The sequence below is a fragment of the Prunus avium genome, chromosome 6, assembly GCF_965620075.1.
Source record: "Prunus avium chromosome 6, drPruAviu1.hap1.1, whole genome shotgun sequence".
NCBI lineage: Eukaryota > Viridiplantae > Streptophyta > Magnoliopsida > Rosales > Rosaceae > Prunus > Prunus avium.
In genome coordinates, this window is record NC_142289.1 from 38,836,841 (window position 1) to 38,856,792 (window position 19,952).

The 19,952-nt window shown below is 36.7% G+C and overlaps 1 protein-coding gene across 3 annotated transcripts; it reads left to right on the plus strand.

The window, feature by feature from the left end:
• The first annotated feature begins 3,094 nt into the window (after positions 1–3,094).
• GCT (RNA polymerase II transcription mediator) lies at positions 3,095–19,035 on the plus strand. Of its 3 annotated transcripts, none has more exons than XM_088254433.1 (23): positions 3,095–3,490; positions 3,639–3,772; positions 5,125–5,198; positions 5,306–5,436; positions 5,717–5,803; positions 5,984–6,071; positions 6,156–6,236; positions 6,840–6,917; positions 7,005–7,084; positions 7,262–7,340; positions 7,468–7,788; positions 8,166–8,225; positions 8,634–8,877; positions 9,977–10,243; positions 10,514–11,857; positions 12,633–12,894; positions 12,966–13,113; positions 14,299–14,386; positions 14,510–14,588; positions 15,549–15,844; positions 16,159–17,242; positions 17,623–17,994; positions 18,148–19,035. In XM_088254433.1, exons 2-23 carry the CDS (start codon positions 3,749–3,751, stop codon positions 18,747–18,749), a joined length of 5,889 nt encoding a protein of 1,962 aa, XP_088110559.1. In that variant the 5' UTR covers positions 3,095–3,490; positions 3,639–3,748; the 3' UTR covers positions 18,750–19,035. The 3 variants fall into 3 exon arrangements, with proteins under 3 accessions (XP_088110559.1, XP_021816671.2, XP_021816672.2); XM_021960979.2 differs by having other exon boundaries at positions 3,095–3,391; XM_021960980.2 differs by having other exon boundaries at positions 3,095–3,391; positions 5,309–5,436.
• Positions 19,036–19,952: the final 917 nt, after the last annotated feature.

The following is a 19,952-nucleotide window of genomic DNA, read 5'->3' on the forward strand; positions in this document are numbered from 1 at the left end:
GGGTGGTTATAAAATAATAACCACATTAACAAATAAACAAAATAGACTTCAGAGTACGGCATTTTTTAATGGGTTCGGATCCTCTGACTTTTATTATTTACATGTCCAAGCCTAATAGACTCCTTAGTATTCCAAAAATGGATTTTAGCCTCCAAACCTCCAAGTCACAACATGATTCGATAATATCAACTACTTCTTGGAGTTTGAATGAAATACATGAACTTGAGTCCTACATTGGAAAAGAAGAGAAAGTCTCTACTCCTTATAAGTGGGAGTCTTCCCACACATGCTATATGGAAGGTGGGCCTTGTGGGTTAGGTCCAGTTATGTCGTACTAACTGTATATTGTGATCGAAACTCTAATCGAAAAACCCTAGGTTGAGTTACCTGAGTATCCAGGCCTAATCGAGTCATAAGTGCCCCATAGTAGTCTTGTGGTTGGATTTAGGGTTTGGTGGCTCAAATCCATTTTTGGAATACTAAAATAATTTGCTAATAATTGAAACAATTTTTACAATATATTCGGAAATTAAAAATAATTTTAAAGTCCACAAAATTATTTAAGATAAGTAAATATAATTAATTACTCTTCATTGAGTAATTTATGAAATTAGTAAAATATTTCAAAACTAATTATTCAGAAAAGAAATAATAATTCAAACATAATCACTAATTAAAGTAATTAAAAAAGGGTTAAGATACCACTTAATTACAAAAAAGAAAAGCAACAAATATTTTAAACGTATAGCCGCACGGCCATACTCTTTCATATAAATATATTTTAACAGTATGGCCGGGCGGCTGTACGGTTAAAATATTCGAAAATATTTAAACAGTATAGCCGTACGGCTGTACTGTAAAAAAAAAGAAGAGAACCCAGACTAGCGAATAGGTTGTCACGTGTCAAAATAAGTGTAGCCGCGCGGCTATACTATTTTTAAGAAACATTAATAAAACCCGGTCTAGCCGATCGGCTATACTATTTTTTTAAAATTAAGAAAAAACCAAGTATGGCCGTGCGCCTATACTATTTATTTTAAAAAAAAGAGGACCCGCATAGCAATTAGGTGCCCACGTGTCAAAATACGTATAGTACAGCAGAGCAGCTATACTATTTTTTAAGGAAGATTAAAAAAACCAAGTATAACTGCGCGGCTTACCATTTCTTTTAAAAGAAAGATATAATATGAAATAGTATAGCCGCGTGGTTATACGCGGTTATTTCTAATTTTTTTTAAAGAAATCTTATGTCTAATTTTTTTTCAAAGAAATAGTATAGCCTCGGTTTTTTTAAAAAAGAAATAGGCCATACTAGGTTTTGTCTAATTTTTTACACAAAAATAGTATAGCAGCACGGCAATACGCAGTTATTTCTATTTTTTGAAAGAAATAGTACAGCCGCACGGCGATACGCGGTTTATCTAATTTTTTAAAAGAAATAGTAGAGCCGAGCGGCTATACTCGGTTTTTCTAATTTTGTTAAAAAGAAATAGTTTAGCCGCGCGGCAATACTCAGGTTTTTAATTTGTTTCAAAAAAATAGTATAGCAGACCGGCTATACTCGGTTTTTTATCTTTTTGAAAGAAAGAGTATAGCCGCACGGCTATAATCGGTTTTGTCTAAATTTTTTAAGCAGAAATAGTATAGGCGGCTATACGTGGTTATTTCTATTTTTTCAAGGAAATAGTATAGCCGAACGGCTATACTCGGGTTTTAATTTTTTTTTCAAAGAAATAGTATACCAGCAAGGGTATACGCGGTTATTTCTATATTTTTTTATAAAAGAAATAGTATAGCCGTGCGGCCTGCCTCAGTTCTTTTTTAATTTAACTTTTGTGGGCTCAAATTCATTTTTGGAATACTAAAATAATTTGCTAATAATTGAAACAAAATTTAAAATATATTTGGAAATTAAAAGTAATTTAAAAGTCCACAAAATTATTTAAGATAATTAAATATAATTAATTACTCTTTATTAAGTAAGTAGAAAAATATTTCAATACTAATTATTCACAAAACAAATAATAATTAAAACATAATTACTAATTAAAGTAATAAAAAAAGGCTAAGATACCACTTAATTACAAAAAAGAAAAGTAACAAATATTTTAATGTTATAGCCGCGCGGCTATACTATTTATATATTTTAATAGTATAGCCACCCAGCTGTAATGTTAAAATATTCAAAAATATTTAAAGAGCATAGCCACACGCCAATACTTTAAAATATATTAATTTTTAAGGAGTATAGCCTCGCGACTATACCCTATAAATATAATCTGTTTTAACAGTATAGCCGGTGGGCTACATTGTTAAAATATTCGAATATATTCGAAGAGTATAGCTGCCTGGCTATACTCTTTTAATAGTAATATATTTTAAAAATATAGAACCGCGGCTATATGTTTTAAATATTTGAATATATTTAAAGAGTATAGATGTAGGGCTATACTCTTAAAATATTTGAATATAATTGAAGTAGGAGTTGGGATTTCGATAAGGTTGAGTTCAGAGCTACCTATGAATCGATTCTTCAGAGAGGGTAGTGCATTGGAGGTTGAAGCTCGATCGAATGGATCGAAATGACGATGGTCTGCAGAGGCCAATTGGATCGATGGGTTGCCAGAGAAAGACGAAGATGTTGAAGAAAAGTATGAGTGTATACACGCCTGCATCTTTCAACCAAGTTTCTTTTTCTTCTTTATTTATTTATTTTATTTTTTAAGCAAATAAATAGTATTTGGATTTAACGGGTCAAATAGTTACGTTGAATGTTTGCCCAAAAAGAATAGTTACGCTGAATGGGTAAATTGTTACAAACAATCACACCAATTTATGAAAGATTGTGATAGAATTTTAATTTGTGTGAATATAAATCAAATTAAAAGCGAAAGAAGTATAAATTATCTTCGTTGACAAAGAAAAAAGAAGAAGTTATCTTTGTTGACAAGGTTTAAAATGACATTTAGTTTAATAAATTTGTAGTAAAAATAGAAAGTTAACAATAAACAATTGTTAATAACTACTTTCATTTTAAATCTAAACAATTTTAAATATGCCACACCATTTTATATATACGTGCCGCACCGTAAATCCATCGGGTCGCGGACAAATTAACAGCAGAGACTGAAATTCTCACTCGCAGGCGCAGCAGCACGACATCAAATTGGATCCGAGTGCGTAACGGAACGAAATAGGATCCGACTGAGATCCGACTCGTTTACACGCTCTATAATTTCTAGGTGCCCAAAACAAATCGATCCAAATTCGTACTTGGACTGTTGAGAGACTTTGAGTGAAAGAAAAACCCTCTGAAAACTCTTCAAGCACGCGAAAACCAAACCAATTCAAATCCCCGACTGAAATTTCCAGTTAACCAAACAAACTGAAGGTACGCTCATTTATATTCCACCTTACTTCTGTCTCCGTTTTTCTGTTGTCAAGAAATCTTTGGAATTGGGAAGGAGATACATGTGAAATTATGCCGCAGGTTTATGAAATTCTGAGTTTTTAATTTCTTTCCCTACCCGTTTGTTGGCCACCAACGCGTTGCTAGGTTTTATAACTCTTAACATATAGACGCATATATACTTTGCTTTGGAAACGTGTATGAATTTTCATTGTGCTGTTGTTTGCAGGGCTGAGAAATGCTTGGGGATTTGATTTGATATGAATTTACATTAATAAAAGAAGGTTGCAAGTAGTTGAAGACTGAGGGGAAGGAGCTCTAGAGCTTTATTGAAAAGGAATGTGGACCAATGTTTTCAAAATCGTATGGTCATTTACTCTCGTTTTATTCTTTCTGTTAGCTTTGAATTCTTGAAGTTTCATTTCTTTGATGTCATTTTTAATATTTGCTTAATGGCTTGGATGCAGTTATATTTGATAACTTTGCAATAGGGAAAGAAGAGAGAGAGAGAGAATACCAATCTTATTGAACGTGTAATGATGCATACAATAATGAAGATAAAAACCCTAAACTAACTATAACAGATAAAAACCCTAAACTACAACTAATTTATGGATCCTGTTCGGGAACCACATAATTCAACACAAATTTTCAGCCCCTAAATTTTTTACCATCTAAGGGCTGAAATACATCTGACATAATCGAAGAAACATCTGCTTTTATCTTGCACAATATACGAGGAATTTAATTTCTCTCTATATTAGTTGTACATTTTCTCTCTGTAACCCATAAAGTTCCGTTTCTTCCCTTCCTTCATCATGGTAACCAGTCAAATAAGGAAACCTAATAATCATGACACCTGCGTATTGAGAGTTAGAGGTGTAACCCATGGCGACATTTAACTGGGACCACGATATATCACTCACAACCATGTCTTTCTTTAATCTCTCTCAAAATCGCTCGCTAACATCTTAGGAGGCTAAACTCAAAACCTTTTGGAAACAACAACAATTGACTGATTAGTTTTGTTCATAGAAACCTCATTAAGAAAAGGTTAAATTCCTTGTGAAATCTGAGTTTGCAAAACGACATAAAGGCATGTGTCTGTTTATTCACAAATCATTTGTTATTAAATTGTCGTCGTCATAAGGTAAACTCAAATATGATTGGTTTTGAAAGCTTCTTATGCTTTATTCATTGCTTTATTATATTAAAATGCAAAGTGGATATTGATTGAAAATCCATGTGTGGGAGTAATGAAGAAGATGGATGAATCTTGATATTAACATACGAAAAACCCCTTCAAAATTTACCCCGTTTTCACTGTTGGAGAAAATAATATATAGTCGTCAAGAAAGCCTTTTATCTTTGCAGAGCTAGAGAAAGTAGATGGTCGGGTTTGAAGAAGATTTTCTTTTTCATTCGGTTTCAGTGAGGGAGCGAAGGAAGAGAGATAATGTGCCGAGGGGGAGAGAGAAAAAAAAAAAAAAAAAAAATTAAAAAAAGAAGAAGAAGGAAAGTGGGTGGGTTTCAATGGGTTAAAGTAACTCTCTAATTCTCATTGAAAAAACTACAATTTTCTAACAATATGTACTTGAAGGGTATGCTGACTTTTTCCTTTTTGGTGTTGTAAGTTATCATATTTAATAGAAGGCCTGAAATATTTGATTTAACAAAAATAGTATTATTGTAACTGTTATTGATCATTTCAACAGGGTGGTCTTCATCAAATATCATGGTTTCAGTTCCTCCCTCATGAGTCTGAGTTGATCCCACAACCAGATAAAAGGTGAATGTACACCCGAAATTCTCTTTAGTTTCCTAATAGTTAGGCAGACGGCTCAGTTTGTCATGTTCTCTAAGCATTAGCAAAGCTAACTCTTTTCTGATGTTAAGCAGTGTGAAAGATGCTGCCACACAGCTGGTACTTTCATCGCATCTACAGTTGCAGAAGGAAGGATTTCTCAGCACATGGACCAACTCTTTTGTTGGGCCTTGGGATCCATCTCAAGGTTTGCACAATCCGGGTAAGAAATGGATCATTTAGTTCCTGAATACATGCCAATCTGTTATAACTTATAACTGTTTGGTTGACAATGTTGAAGAAATAAATCCCATGTTGGTTCGATGAAATAAGTAGTAAGTATGAAGTAGACCTCTTCACCTAATAGCTTAAAACTGTTACATTGGATGTTTATTTGTTACTTGTTTGACGGAATAGGGAGAAATTTACCATATTCCTCGTGTCCTATAGTGTATAGTTGACCATATTTGGTATTTAACTGCTGCTTTGTACAACATACACAGATGAGAAAATTAAACTCTGGCTTTTTCTTCCTGGGCGTCATTCAAGTTATGCTGACCCTCCTCAAGCTGCAGTCTCTAAATTAAGAGGTACTATGTGTTCTTCGGTTTTTGTTATGATTGCTGCATGTATTATTTATGGATTGGTAAATGGTGGTTACTTTGTTTGTTATCATATACTTCTTGTGTGCCATAGCCAAATTGTATATTATCGCGGTATGCAATTGTATCTGTGGAGTTATGTATTGATTTTAATTTATTTTGAGGAAGTTGTTGCATCTGGACTTTGGATGTCTCCTGGGGACTCAGAAGAGGTTGCGACTGCCCTTTCTCAGGCTTTAAGGAATCGTATAGAAAGGTCATTGCTCATCAATCATCTGAAATCCAAGCAGTAAAATTCATGTTGTTGATATCTTGACAGTTATTTTCTTGGTATTTACAGAGCACTGACTGGACTAGCCTACATGAGATTTGGAGATGTATTTTCAAAGTTCCATGCATCACAAAGTGAAGAGCTTCTCAGGTGTTTTATGCTTTGAGTGCTAGTTCCATTGGTAGAAATGCTTTCTAAAAATTAAAATGTAGCATTCGCTGTAATAACGACAGCATTGATAACCTGCTTCTAACAAAAATGAGCAATATTTAATTTGTTCTTGAATGCTTTTATTATTTTATCTCCAATCATCGTACCCTTTGTTCCACAACTTAATCATATATGAACTTTTTCTCATAAATCATCTGACTTCTTTATCACTACAAATACGTGTTTTGTGATTGTGGTTTGTATTTACTAACACTTGTTCCAACATGGTCTTAGACTCAATACATTATCTTGGCTGCATTTTCATTTGTTGTTGTTTGGGGGTGGGGGTGTTCCACTGCTCCTGTTAAACATGTCTTATTATCTTTTAATATCAACATGGTCACAACTAGTAACTCCCTAAAAGGACAACTTCCCAACTGAGGATCAGAAAGATCAAAATAATGACAAAGAAGTTATTCTTTTCTTTCTTCTAGGTGTGTGTAGTGTGCATGGATGGGTGATTGTGCAATAGTTAGTTGTCATCTTAATAGGTAATTTCATGATGCCTTTTGAATTGCCTAATTCTTGATTGATGTTTTGCAGGAGAGGCCAGCCTACAGTTGAGTTTATCTTTGCTGCCACTGAAGAGGGAATCTTTGTGCATGCTCTAGTATCTGCGAAGTGTGTAAATCCAACTTAGGAATAATTTTTGTGTAATGCCTGTTGAAACATATTTTAATATCTTTTATTATTTATAACTCTTTATAGGCATATCCGAGCACTTTCCAGTGATGATTTGGAGAGAGTACAAAAGCATTCTTCCCAAAATTCGTGTTATGGACTTCCAGGTTGGTCTACTTTCTATACTCTTGACTCTAATTCCTAATGTACTTTGAGAAAGTGTGTGCTAGAACTCTTTAACCATACCTTCTATAGTGGGATTTGACCTGAAAATGGGAAGGTTCTTTATGTTATAACTAGAAAATTGGTTCTATACTGATTATGTTTGAAATTGGTTGTCACAGTTATTGTTTCTCCTCATGGAATATGTGGGAGGCTAACTGGATGTTGTCCAAGTGATCTTGTCAAACAAGTGTATTTCAGGTAAAATTTAATCTTTTATCTTGTATCTATTCTTACTATTTCAAATATCACTTCTTCATTTTGTGTTTTTTTCTTCTTAAAAGAAAAACGAAACATTAATGTTTGTTTATTGTTCTTGTTCATGTAGTTCTAGCAAGCTTAAGACTTCAAATTTCATTGGTCTGCCAAACCATGTCTCTCAAGGTTCTGGTTCCCAACTGACGTGGCAAAATTGCTATGTTGAAGTTACCCTTGGCTGTCCTAGACCTAGAAGTGACCGGGCCTTACAATCAAACTCAAATTCCCTCAGGAATGTAGTGAAGCATCACCCTGTTGAATCTCCTTCTTTGGGAAGAGGTGATCAGAAGGGTTCGTTGGATAATATATCAGTTTATGAAAAAACATTTGTATATCCGGCCGAGGCAGTGCTTGTCCCATCCTTGCAAGTGGCCGGATCATCTCTGAAAAGGTACCTTAGTTTTTCTGTTCCGAGCGTGAGATTGATTTCTTAACATGATTTGGAGCCTCGCCCAAATGGGAGGCAATTGTCTAACTCAGTTGGATGTGTTTATATGTCCGTACTTAAGCTATTTTGGGAATAATCATTAGTATTTTTATTTTGTCCATTTTTTTAATGCGTGCATGCATGAAAATAACATCGGTGTTTCCCAAGCATTAGTTCATTCAAATATGATTTTATTTCTATTTTGTGCTAGGTTCAAGCTTTAGCTGTTTAGAATTATAATCTGTGGTCCACTTGCTGCACTGCCCATTCTTATTCAGCTCTTTATATGTTGTCGACACGTAAATTTAACTTGACCTAAAACTGTTGATGTGAACTTGCAGATTTTGGCTTCAAAATTGGATTGGACCCTCCATGCCTGGCTCATCTTTCTTTATGCTTTGGTTAGTGACTTCTTATCTCTACTTAAGCGTTTCTCGAGTTAACATATTTTTATTTTGCCATTATTGTAATTTTAGTATATTAAGTTAATTTGTTTTGTGGTTCTCTATACCCCTTCAATACACTCACACGTAAATGTAAATTTGCTTTTTTGTTAGAAGACTATGATGGTTGCCGATTTTCATCAGTTTGACACAGAACAGTTAGATCGATAATGTTGCTTGTTATTCTTATGTCACTTAATTTGGTTTGATGTTCTAAAATATATATTTGACCTTTGACTATGGTTTTGGTCTGGTCATTAAACTCTTTTATTTTGAGGTTCATTATAACAATATCATTATAGATAGAGTCTAAACACTGTTGCTAAATGTTATATCTCTCATTTCTGGCTGTTCTGGTTTCTGCAGTTCTGACAGCATAGAACCTATGGAGGAATGCAATGAAACCAATGGGATTCGCACACAACGTGGGTATAATAGTAGTAGCAACAGTAATAGTAGCAGCATTAGTAGCATAAGCAGCAGCTCCAGCGATAGTGATGACAGAATGGCTACAGGAGCCAGTGAACTGGAGGCAGATGCCGATTCTTTAACCTGTAGACAGTCTGGTTTATCTTTTAATAATCGGTTGGGAAATGATATCTCCAAATTGGTACATCATCTATTCTTTAGTTTTTTCACATATGGTATATGGACACACATTGGTATTGTACTTCAAGCTAAATAAGCAATCTTAAAGTTTAGTCAGCTAAGTGGATTATTCGCTACATGCTGGGACTAGTGTGTTAAGATTTCAGAGAGACAGACCATTGACACACTACTTATTGATCCAACACTGATACTGTCCCCAACTTGCATAGCCCACTAGGTTTGGGGTTTTATCACAAAAGGCCTTGGTGTTATTGGTAGTGGAACCACCAAGTTACGTATTGTATTTTATTTTGTCAAGTTTCCAATGTGGTAATTTTACGTTCCTCAACATATTGTTAACTAGCTTTTGAAAATCCAACTGCTAGTGGGGGGAACGGTTTGCAATATCTTAGGTTTGTGATGCATATTATGTGTTAAAAGTTCCTTTATATCATGAGTGCAGACAGAGATTCATGGTGTGCATGACATCTGTGTTGTTTGGTCTTTTGTCATTAATAGCAACGTTATATCCTGTGTGATAACTGTTAATTTTTCAAAATTTTGTATGTAGCTTAGGTGGATTCCTGGTCAACTGGTCGATGTACTTTTGATATAATATGAGTGAAAGTTGTTTCTTATAAAAAAAATGTAGTTGGGTGTAAACCTTGTGGTTTGTCTTCTTGTGATAACTGTGGGGGAGAGTGTTATGGGAAAGACCATTTGGAGTTCGCTTTGGTCTTTGGTTTCTTATAATTTTTGGGAAATATGGTATTTTGTTATTTTTGCAGATTGGAGGGCTGTACTTAACCTAGTTTTCGGTGTTCTCTCAGTTTAAGCTATTAATAAAGTTCAGCTCTCTCATTAACATTGATGACATCACTAGAATATTATACCTGCCATTAAGCATCTCACCATTTCTTTGGGCTGACGAGTTTTATTAATGGCTTTGCTCTTGTATTTTGAAGTGATTAATAAAGTTCATTTTTTATGAAAAAAGGATGGAAAGTCTATTTACTGAATAAATTTAAGTTTACGTTAGCTCTCCTATGTTGTACCACTTATATTACTGTTTGTTTATTTGGGATGAGTTCATGGGATAAGTGATTATTATTTCTCCACAGGGTTTTAAGCGTCCACGAGATGGGATGGCAGAGTCATTTGCTGAAGTGGGAACAGCTACAAGTGCTTCTCTGCAGGATACGTACAACTCTGATTTTGGTTCCATGGAAGTCAACAACTCAGCGATCACTGTAGTTACAAATGACCAGATTGGATCTCTTTGGGATTGGGATGGTGATGATAGATATGGCACTGATATCCATGCTTTGATTAATGAATTTGGAGATTTTGGTGACTTATTTGAAAGTGATGTTTTGCCTTTCGGAGAGGTATTTTCTTATCCTGTAAGATATTTACATATACATTCATACAACATTGCATGTTTCCTTTACAGGCTTCTTGTTTGCAGTTTGTGTTGCAATATGTTTTTGCTTGATCGAACGTATATTTTAATAATTCTTTTATGACAATAAAGGGCAACCTTTATTTGATAGTGGTGTAAGCGCGTGCGATTAGACCTGCATTATGTTGTCCTCCCTTTCATTTTAATGACATGAATGTGGTTCTTTGATCTGATCATGTTTCTTTGTTTTGTGAAGCCCCCAGGAACTGCTGAATCTCAGGCTCTCATGTTTTCTGCACCAGATTTCGGCGATGTAGTTGACAACCCAGTTGGGGTGATGGATGTTTCTGATCAGTTGCTTTTGTCCGAGGGTTTTGCATCCTTTGAAAGCTTTATTCCACCCCCTCCTGGAGCCATGGAAGAGACGCTCATAAAAAATCAAGAAGCCATAAATAGTGCTTTGTCCTCGGGTCCAGTGAACTGCTCTTCAACATCTAATATAAGTGAATTTGATCACATAATAAAAGCTGAGGCACTGATGACATTTGCTCCTGAATATGGAGCTGTTGAAACACCTACAAGTGAAGTCTCATCATCCATTTTCAGAAGCCCATACTTGCCAAAATCTAGAAAAGCAGAGAGTTCAAATTCAAGCCCGAGCATTTACACATATGGTCCAACACCACCTTCTTCTTGCTTTGATGGATTTGATGAGAAGACTGGCATACCATCAAATTCTAAACCATGTGCTGGAAAGAAAGATGCAAGCAACATTTTCCGGTCGAGGAACTATTACACTCATGTGGAGAGTGGAAAAGAGCAACAAGACAGAAGATTGCTTACAAGTAGTAATGGCATTGCGGTCGCACATGATGGGGTGGCACAATCTCCTTTCCCTGTTCTCAATTCTACAAATGCGGTCAAAGCGGCACAGAGGAAAATGACTGAAGGCACATTTGAATCAGAAAATTCCTTTCTATCTATGAGGACCATTCCTGCAACTGAAATTGAGTGCATCTTATTTCAGGCATCAATGTGTAGAATACGGCACACCTTGTTGTCTTCAAGTAGTCTCTCATCTATTGGTTTTAGTAGGCTGCCAGGTGACCAAAGTGTCATGCCAGAAAACATATCTGGAAAGTATGAGGCGAGGAGGAAAGAATCGATACCCGTTAGAATTGCCGGTGATATTGATGGAGGAATGATAGATGGGCATCTCAATGCACCTGTTGGTGTCTGGCGCTCCGTAGGAGCTCCGAGAGTCCCAAAACCCACAAGTTCATCTAGTATGGAAATTAGCTCGTCCTTGCCTCATACTTCATTCAATGATGAAAGTATGCTTTCTTATGGGAGACAACCACTTCAGGAACTTCTTGATGGTTTTTCATTACTTGTACAGCAAGCTACTTCCTTTGTTGATTTGGCCCTGGACTCAGATTGTAGTGATGGTCCTTATGGTTGGCTGGCGTTACAGGAGCAATGGAGGAAGGGATTTTCTTGTGGGCCGTCTATGGTCCATGCTGGTTGTGGGGGTACACTGGCTTCTTGTCACTCCCTGGACATTGCTGGTGTGGAATTAGTTGATCCACTCTCTGCTGATGTAAGCTTTTATTACATATAATGCTCTTTTATTTAGCAAGTTGACGTCCTTGTTATAATAGCATGCTCATGTTGCTCACTATATTATGCCACTTTCAAACCTCATTAAGGATAAATTCTAATGTGAGATTATTATATGATTCTTGGGTTAGTATACTAAGTATTTAGTGCCTGTCTTTGATGGATCTATGTAGGTACTGTGTTAAATTACTTACTTTTGATGCCTTGTAAATTACAATTATTACTTTGTAAGAGTTTCGTCCTATGGTTTGTAGTTTGAGACTCCATTCTGAGGGAGGCAAAATGTATTTGAAGAACTAACTAGATATGTCGAAAGTTTCTTGGATAATCAAGCTAGAGTCCTATTAGACTGCTTGGATGAGCATGCAGTGCTTTGGCATCTATATTAGGATATAACTTGTGCCACTTATGATCATGCTTTCAGTCCCAATGTTTATAGTGTGATACTTTTTAATTTTCTTGAAAACGACCTCCTCCAAGTCATTATTAAGGTTTTGTTCAATGAAACCATGTTGTGCCATCAAATTTATTCCAGTTATTACTTGTTCCATGGAAAAGCAACATAGTGGTTGGGTTTTGAGTTTTTTGGAAACAATATTTAATATGAAAGGCTATTAGGTTGTTAATCATAATATTTATCTGTATATTACTAGTTTTCGTTGTGGATTCTTGTGTGTGACCTTATTATGGAGTTATGTTTTATTATGGGATTATATTGATGAAACAGATATCAGAGCATTACCTTTGTACCCCAGGTGCATGCTTCATCTGTAATTAGTTTGCTGCAGTCTGACATAAAGACAGCCTTAAAATCTGCATTTGGTATTTTGGATGGGCCATTGCCTGTCACTGATTGGTGCCGAGGTCGCAACCAATCAGGTGAAAGCACAGTTGATGGATATTCTGCTGAGTCCACTATAAGTGAAAGTAAAGATTCATCAAGTATTGTAGCTCCCTCTATTGTAGAACCATTGAGCCCATCACCATCTTGTTCTGCTGGATCAACTTGCCTTAAAGGTATACTTATACATGTATGTACTTGATGATATTGCTGATTTCATTATACCTAATAGTTTGAGTTTCAACAGTTTCTAGTGCAATGGATGGAGCAAAAGTGGACGAGACATCCCAAAGAAGATCAAACCAAGAAAACTGTACTTCTGAGTCTGATCTGCAGATGTGCTCCCGGCTAAGACCGACACTTTTTGTTATTCCGTTGCCTGCTATACTCGTTGGGTATGTATCCTGATACCACTTTTGTGTCACATCTGGAAGTGAAATTAGACATAAATTTGTTTTGTTTAACAACAAGGATTCATATATAAGGAGAGTTTCCAACAGAATATGGAGGATTCTATGACCTCCTACACAGAATAACTGATCTTTCTTTCCAAAAGTAATATGCTATATCAATGAGGAACCCCATTATTGAACTCCATATTACCATTGAAGTTCCTCATGAGTTCTAGTTTTATCTTGTGCAATTGTGCAATGCTGTAACTAAACATCTTTTGGTAATGTAACTGTACATCTCATACCTGTAATATGATTTATCTGTGTTCTCAAGGATTTTGTGAGGTGTGCTTTAGGGCAGAGCGAGTGGGAAACACGCCAGTGTTCCCTCTGTGATGAAATTCTGCAAAGGGAGCCTTTTTGACCGAAGTGTATGTCTTAGTATGTACCAAAAAATGTAAACCTTTTGGGATGAGGCGTGTCCCTAGAAATAAAATCTAAAATTTCCTAGCCCCAAACATCACTTTGAGTGTTGGTTTTGTTCAGTCTTTCTTCTAAAACCTGTATCAATTCCTAAACACCCCAATTCTCTTTCCTAGACACAGTAACTCCCTCTGTGTCGCAGTGCGTCATTTTTAGTGTCCCCTAATCTCATCCATCATGGTCAGTTTTATTAACCTTGAGTAAGAAGCATTTTTTTGGAACTGTGCAAAAGACATTGAAGGAGAGAAATACCTTAAGTGCAAATTTTGTAATCAACCATTTGTTGGGGCAATGTTGACTTTTTTTATGTATAAATTTGTGGGACATGTTTTGAAAGCTAGATACATGATGTTTGTGGTGTTAAAAAATTAGTGTCATTTAGCACTTTTATCCAACTATTTTTATACTTTCTTGTACATATATACACGTAAGTGTAGGAGCCCGAGTTCCTGAAGGCGTAGGCCTTGTTTTGTGGTGGGTGGTAAAACACCTCGTTTTACACCTCTTCATGATTCATGAAACTGTGAGTAGTTCTCTATTTATGGATGGTCAGATGAAAATGCAGATTTGGATTGGAATTGAGAATAGCTTGTTGAAATGCTTGTGTTGAGGATATGAGTTTGTTGTCATATTTGAGATAATTGTTATGTCTTTTTGCACGATTCTCATATAACAGAAGTGTGCAAATGATGATCTATGTATTAGGTATCAAGACGATTGGCTTAAGACATCAGCAAGCTCTCTGCAACTTTGGGAAAAGGCTCCGCTTGAGCCATATGCTCTACAAAAACCTGTAAGTTAATTGAAATTTGCAACAAATGCTAGATAGAAATTATTCATGTCTAGTGTTGAAGAATATTTGAAATGCTTGTATATGTGAATGGTTCTTCAACTTTCTGTTCATTAATTGTTGCAGATTACTTATTATGTTGTATGTCCAGACATTGATCCCCTTACATCTGCTGCTGCCGATTTTTTCCAACAACTAGGAACTGGTAAGTCGTAATTTGGTTCAATGAAGATTATTATCATCTGCTTTTCTGTTTTACAAGATTTGAACTGGTATTGATGTCTGTTTGCACAATTTACTGAAGTATCATAGCGAAGAAAAGAACAATCCTCCTGGACTACAAGAATTTTGTTGTTACAGAAGTTCCTTATGTGATGGAGATCCTACTTTTTTATGGATTTGATTGGTCATTTTTGTTTCATTAGGGAACTTAGTTTGAGATGATTTTGCGTTGGCCTCTATAAATTAGCTATGGTATACTCTTTTGATAGACTAGATATTTGATCGTAGCATCAGAATTTCCTCCCCTGTGATCCTCTATCTCTCTCTTCTTCCCTTGCTTCCCCTTCTCTTTTCCATTTTCTGCCTCTCAATGTTCTCTCTTTGTCTCTTGGTTCTGCATCATTATCTCAGCCGAGGAGAAAAATTATGCTATTAGTCAGTACTCAGTAAGGACAACAAAGCTCTAATCAAACAAGAATTCTGCTTCAGGCAGCTGCCCTGACCCTCTTAGGGGCTAGTTAGTTAAGGGGCATGGTGTTTTCTCTAGCCTCTGGAAAAGGCTCAACGCAGAATAATTTATGTTAGAAGTTATACATGGCTGCTCAACCCCTAAAACAAGATAAGTTGTTAGACCGTCCTTAAGGAGAACGATGACTAGAGAATTATCTTAGGAGAAAGCATACTTTTCTCCCAAAGTGTTAATATTTTAATTAAAAGAGGAATTTCTGAGTTGTTAATTAAAGGGAAAATAAAACTTGGCCTTGCAGAAGGCCTTGTTCTTGGCTCTTCATAACTCGTTTATTTATGGTGAATTTGCCTGGTTCCTGATGTTCTTTGTTTAGTAGGAGATAAGTTATTTGTTCCTTAACTTTATCTCTACACCCCTCCCCCTTTTCTTTCTGTGTGTTTTAATTCTTTCTGGTTATCCCTTTTTCTTTTCCAGTCTATGAAACATGCAAACTGGGAACTCATTTACCCCAGAGTTTTGGGAGCCAAATGGAGGTTGACTCTGGGAGAAGGCCTTTGTCTGGGTTTGTCCTACTTGATTGTCCTCAAGCAATGAAGATAGAAAGTAGAAATGCATCTCTTGTGGGCTCACTAAGCGATTATTTTCTTTCTATTTCGAATGGTTGGGACTTGACAAGCTACCTTAAGTCTCTCTCAAAGGCTCTCAAAGCTTTGAAACTTGGTCACTGCTTGTCCACAAATGCAAAAGAAGGAAGTAGTGGTCCTTCTACGGTGAGTACAATTAGGCCTTCAATTATTGTTGTATTCAGACCTGTTTCTTTTCCTTTTCTTTCATGATTTAGCAAATTTCTTTTTGTTCCTATAATTTGGATAAATTGATATTTAGGCTTCAGAAGTATATGCTAAAGTGCAAAGCTTACTTAAGTTATCTATTTGAGACTCTTTTGAGTTCGCTGCAAAGTCATTTTCCCTTATTTTTATAGTTAGTTGGAAAATGTATTTCCGCTAATTGCTCAATATAATCATGAAGCATGTGTAACTGCTTTTGATTGACATCACATTTTTTGTTGGTTCTATGCATCCAGGTGATTTATGTAGTGTGCCCCTTCCCTGAGCCTATTGCAATTTTACAGACTGTCATTGAATCTTCTGTTGCTATTGGATCAGTCATTTTCCAATCAGACAGAGAAAGGAGATCTATATTGTACAGTCAGGTTTCGAAGGCATTAAGCTACTCGGCAACAGTGGACGAGGCATCAATATCAAATATTTTAGTACTCTCTGGGTTTAGTATTCCTAAATTGGTACTGCAGATTGTGACAGTGGATGCCATTTTTAAAGTTACAAGCCCATCACTGAATGAACTTGTAATTCTCAAGGAGACTGCTTTTACTGTTTACAACAAGGCTCGCCGAATATCACGAGGAGCCTCTAGTGATGCAGTCCAATCATCACTGTCTAGTAGATCCCATACAGTCCTCTCGCAAATGTCTTCTCCTACTCCGGGGACGTGGAAGGACTGTGGTGGCCCTCGAATTACTGGGCATTCCCTTCCAAGAGAGGGTGAGATTGATGCTAGTTTGAGGACTGGTAGCTGGGATAGTTCATGGCAAACAACAAGAACTGGAGCAGCAAACTGCGATCCCAACAGAATTGGAGATATTTTTTCTCAGGATGAGACTCGCTACATGTTTGAACCACTTTTTATTCTTGCGGAACCTGGTTCTCTGGAGCGTGCGTTTTCACCTTTAGCTTTTGGTAATTTACCATCAGAACCTTCAAAGGCGTTGTCCGATGACATCAGTGGAGGCTTTATGCAGAGTACAAGTTTAGGTGGAAGTGCAGATTCTGGATCAGGCTCTCAAGCTGATGGATCAGAGCTAGATAAGATTCCTCCTAGCTTACATTGTTGCTACGGATGGACAGAGGATTGGCGTTGGCTAATATGCATCTGGACAGATTCAAGGGGGGAGTTACTTGATAGCCACATATTCCCTTTTGGTGGAATTAGCAGTAGACAGGACACAAAGGGACTGGAATGTCTTTTTGTGCAAGTTCTGCAGCAAGGCTGTCAAATACTGCAGGCTTGCTCTTCGGATACCGGTGTTGCCAAGCCGAGGGACTTTGTGATTGCACGCATTGGAAGTTTCTACGAACTTGAATACCAAGGTATGCAGAGTTCATCCCTATCATTTTAGCTTTCAAGGTTCTTATGCTTTTCTGTTTAAAGTTCAAGCAGTGTTTAGGTTCTGTTAGGAAGCTGCAACTACTTGAGTGGAAATTGTGTTGTGCAATTTCTTTGATGAATTGTAATGGAAGATGAATTATATGTAAAGTGAAGATTGTATCATGAGATATATTCCTTTTCTCTGTCGGTAAATACATTGCTGCAATCACCTTTTGTTTTTGGAGGGGGGTTGGGTAGGATGGGGTGGGGAAATCAATTTGAATATTGTTTGTACAGCCTATTTGTTGAAACCATTTTATTCTCTTTTCTCAAATTGGCATTGGTGTTCATGTTTCATATTTTCCCATCTGATTGTGAACAGAGTGGCAGAAAGCAATTAATTCAGTTGGGGGTTCAGAAGTGAAAAAATGGCACTTGCAACTGCGGCGATCTGTGTCTGATGGAGTGTCTGCTAGTAGTAACGGGCCTTCCTTGCAGCAGCAGGAGATGAGTTTGATTCAAGAAAGAACCCTACCTTCTTCACCTGGTCCTCTGTATGGCAGCTCTCACTCAAAAATTTCTGGATTTATGAAAGGTGGTTTAGGACAACCTTCTGTGAGAAAGCAGCTTATGGGCACACAGTTGATTGACAGCTCAAGGAGCTTGCTTCAGTGGGTGCAAAGTATCAGCTTCATTACAATTGCAATTGATCATTCTTTACATCTTGTTTTTCAAGCAGATACACAATCACCAGGTGAGTTATTTCCTCTCTACTTGGTATGCATAGAAAATTGTCTATTATGAAAATACTGAGCCACTGCAAACATCTGACTGCATAATCTGCCAAGAGGATCAGAGAAGTTATTTTGAAGTTGTCAGATCATAATATTGATTCCACTCTGTGCAGGAGCTCAAGGTGGTGTTGGTGCGGGCTCATCAGGGTATCTGGAAGGCTTCACACCTGTGAAGTCTCTTGGTTCCACACCTGCTGCTTACATTCTGATCCCATCACCCAGCATGCGTTTCCTCCCTCCAACACCACTTCAGCTGCCCACATGCCTCACTGCTGAATCACCTCCACTAGCCCATCTCCTTCACAGCAAAGGTTCTGCTATTCCCCTTTCTACTTGTTTTGTGGTCTCAAAAGCCGTACCTACTATGAGGAGAGATTATAGGAGCAACTTGAAAGAAGAATGGCCTTCAACTCTTTTGGTCAGTCTTATTGATCATTATGGAGGTAATAACTTTAGCCAAGAAAAACTCATGAGAGGTAATACCAAACAAGTGGGAAGGAGTCCAAGCTCGGAAGCTAGAGAATTGGAATTTGAGACGCATGTAATTCTCGAATCCCTGGCGGCAGAGCTTCATGCACTCTCTTGGATGACTGTGAGTCCAGCATACCTGGAGAGGCGAACTGCACTGCCTTTTCACTGTGACATGGTTTTGAGATTAAGAAGGCTTTTGCATTTTGCTGATAAGGACCTCTCTAGGCATCAAGAGAAGGCTTAGTGCGGGTGAAAAAACAAGACGGCGGTTAATCACTTGGTCATTTATTGGTAAATATATTGTTGAATGAGAACTCTAGGTGGCCGTGATACAGTTTAGCGCCTCTATATACAATTTTTGCAAAATAGAATTGTAGATGTAATGTTAGCCCGCTAATTTTGCCATATTTTTTCAAATGGATGTAAACATAAATAGGCTGTCCGGGTAGAAATAGTTAGATCTAACAGGTGTAGATTTTAAAGATGTATATGAACTGTTGAAGGATAAATTTGATGTGCAGATTTCTGTACTTGGAGAGGTTATCATCCCATTTTAGGAATTCAGTTAATTCCTCATTTATATTCTAATTCCGTATGAATAATGTGTAAGAAAGGGATCATGGTATGATTTCAGTTTCATTTTTGTATTTTTTCAACCAAAATTTCGTCTATAAGATTTGAGCCCAACACGTCCAACAAAATATTAACAAGGCCAGTTATGTAAACGGGCAGTAAAAACTAGGGCCGATTTGTGAAAGCTAGGCCTGTCTCTGTACTAATCTTAGAGATTAAATTTTTATGCACGATGTTTACTAGTCTGTAACTGTAACTGAAGAAGACACCTTAGAAAGAGAATGTTAACCCGACTTACTTAAAAGAGTCAATAAATAAACTTACTACCACCTCACCTCATGCCATGTATTAAATTAAATTAATTAATGGGACCACATTTAACATTAATTCTTGAATAAAATCATATCATGGTAGCATAGCACTTGTCCTTTAGAAGATACAAATACAATACAAAGTAGATTCTAGAAGGTGAATAATCATGTTCTTGTGTGACGCATGCATGCGGATGTGCGGATGTGCGGATGTGCTGCGGATGCGGTGGTTGAATTTAGATCGAAGTGATTATGGCAATATTAACTAGTAGTGAGTGGGCAGAGCACTGGGAAACTTAAACTGGTAAACTAACAACCACAGACATGTAACTTCTCCACTTTGCCTTCCTTTGGAAAAGTGTGTCAATTATGGCCCGCCCTACCATTCTTTCCTTCTTCTTTCTTTCTTTCTTTCTTACACCAACTCAACCTCAACAAGCATGCGATTGATCATTGCTTCTCTGAATTTTGTATGAGAAGATAAGACGTTACTTTTTTTTTTCTTTTTTTCGTGCCATGTGATGTCAACTTGTTTTAAAGAGAGGAACAAATATTTTTTGTTC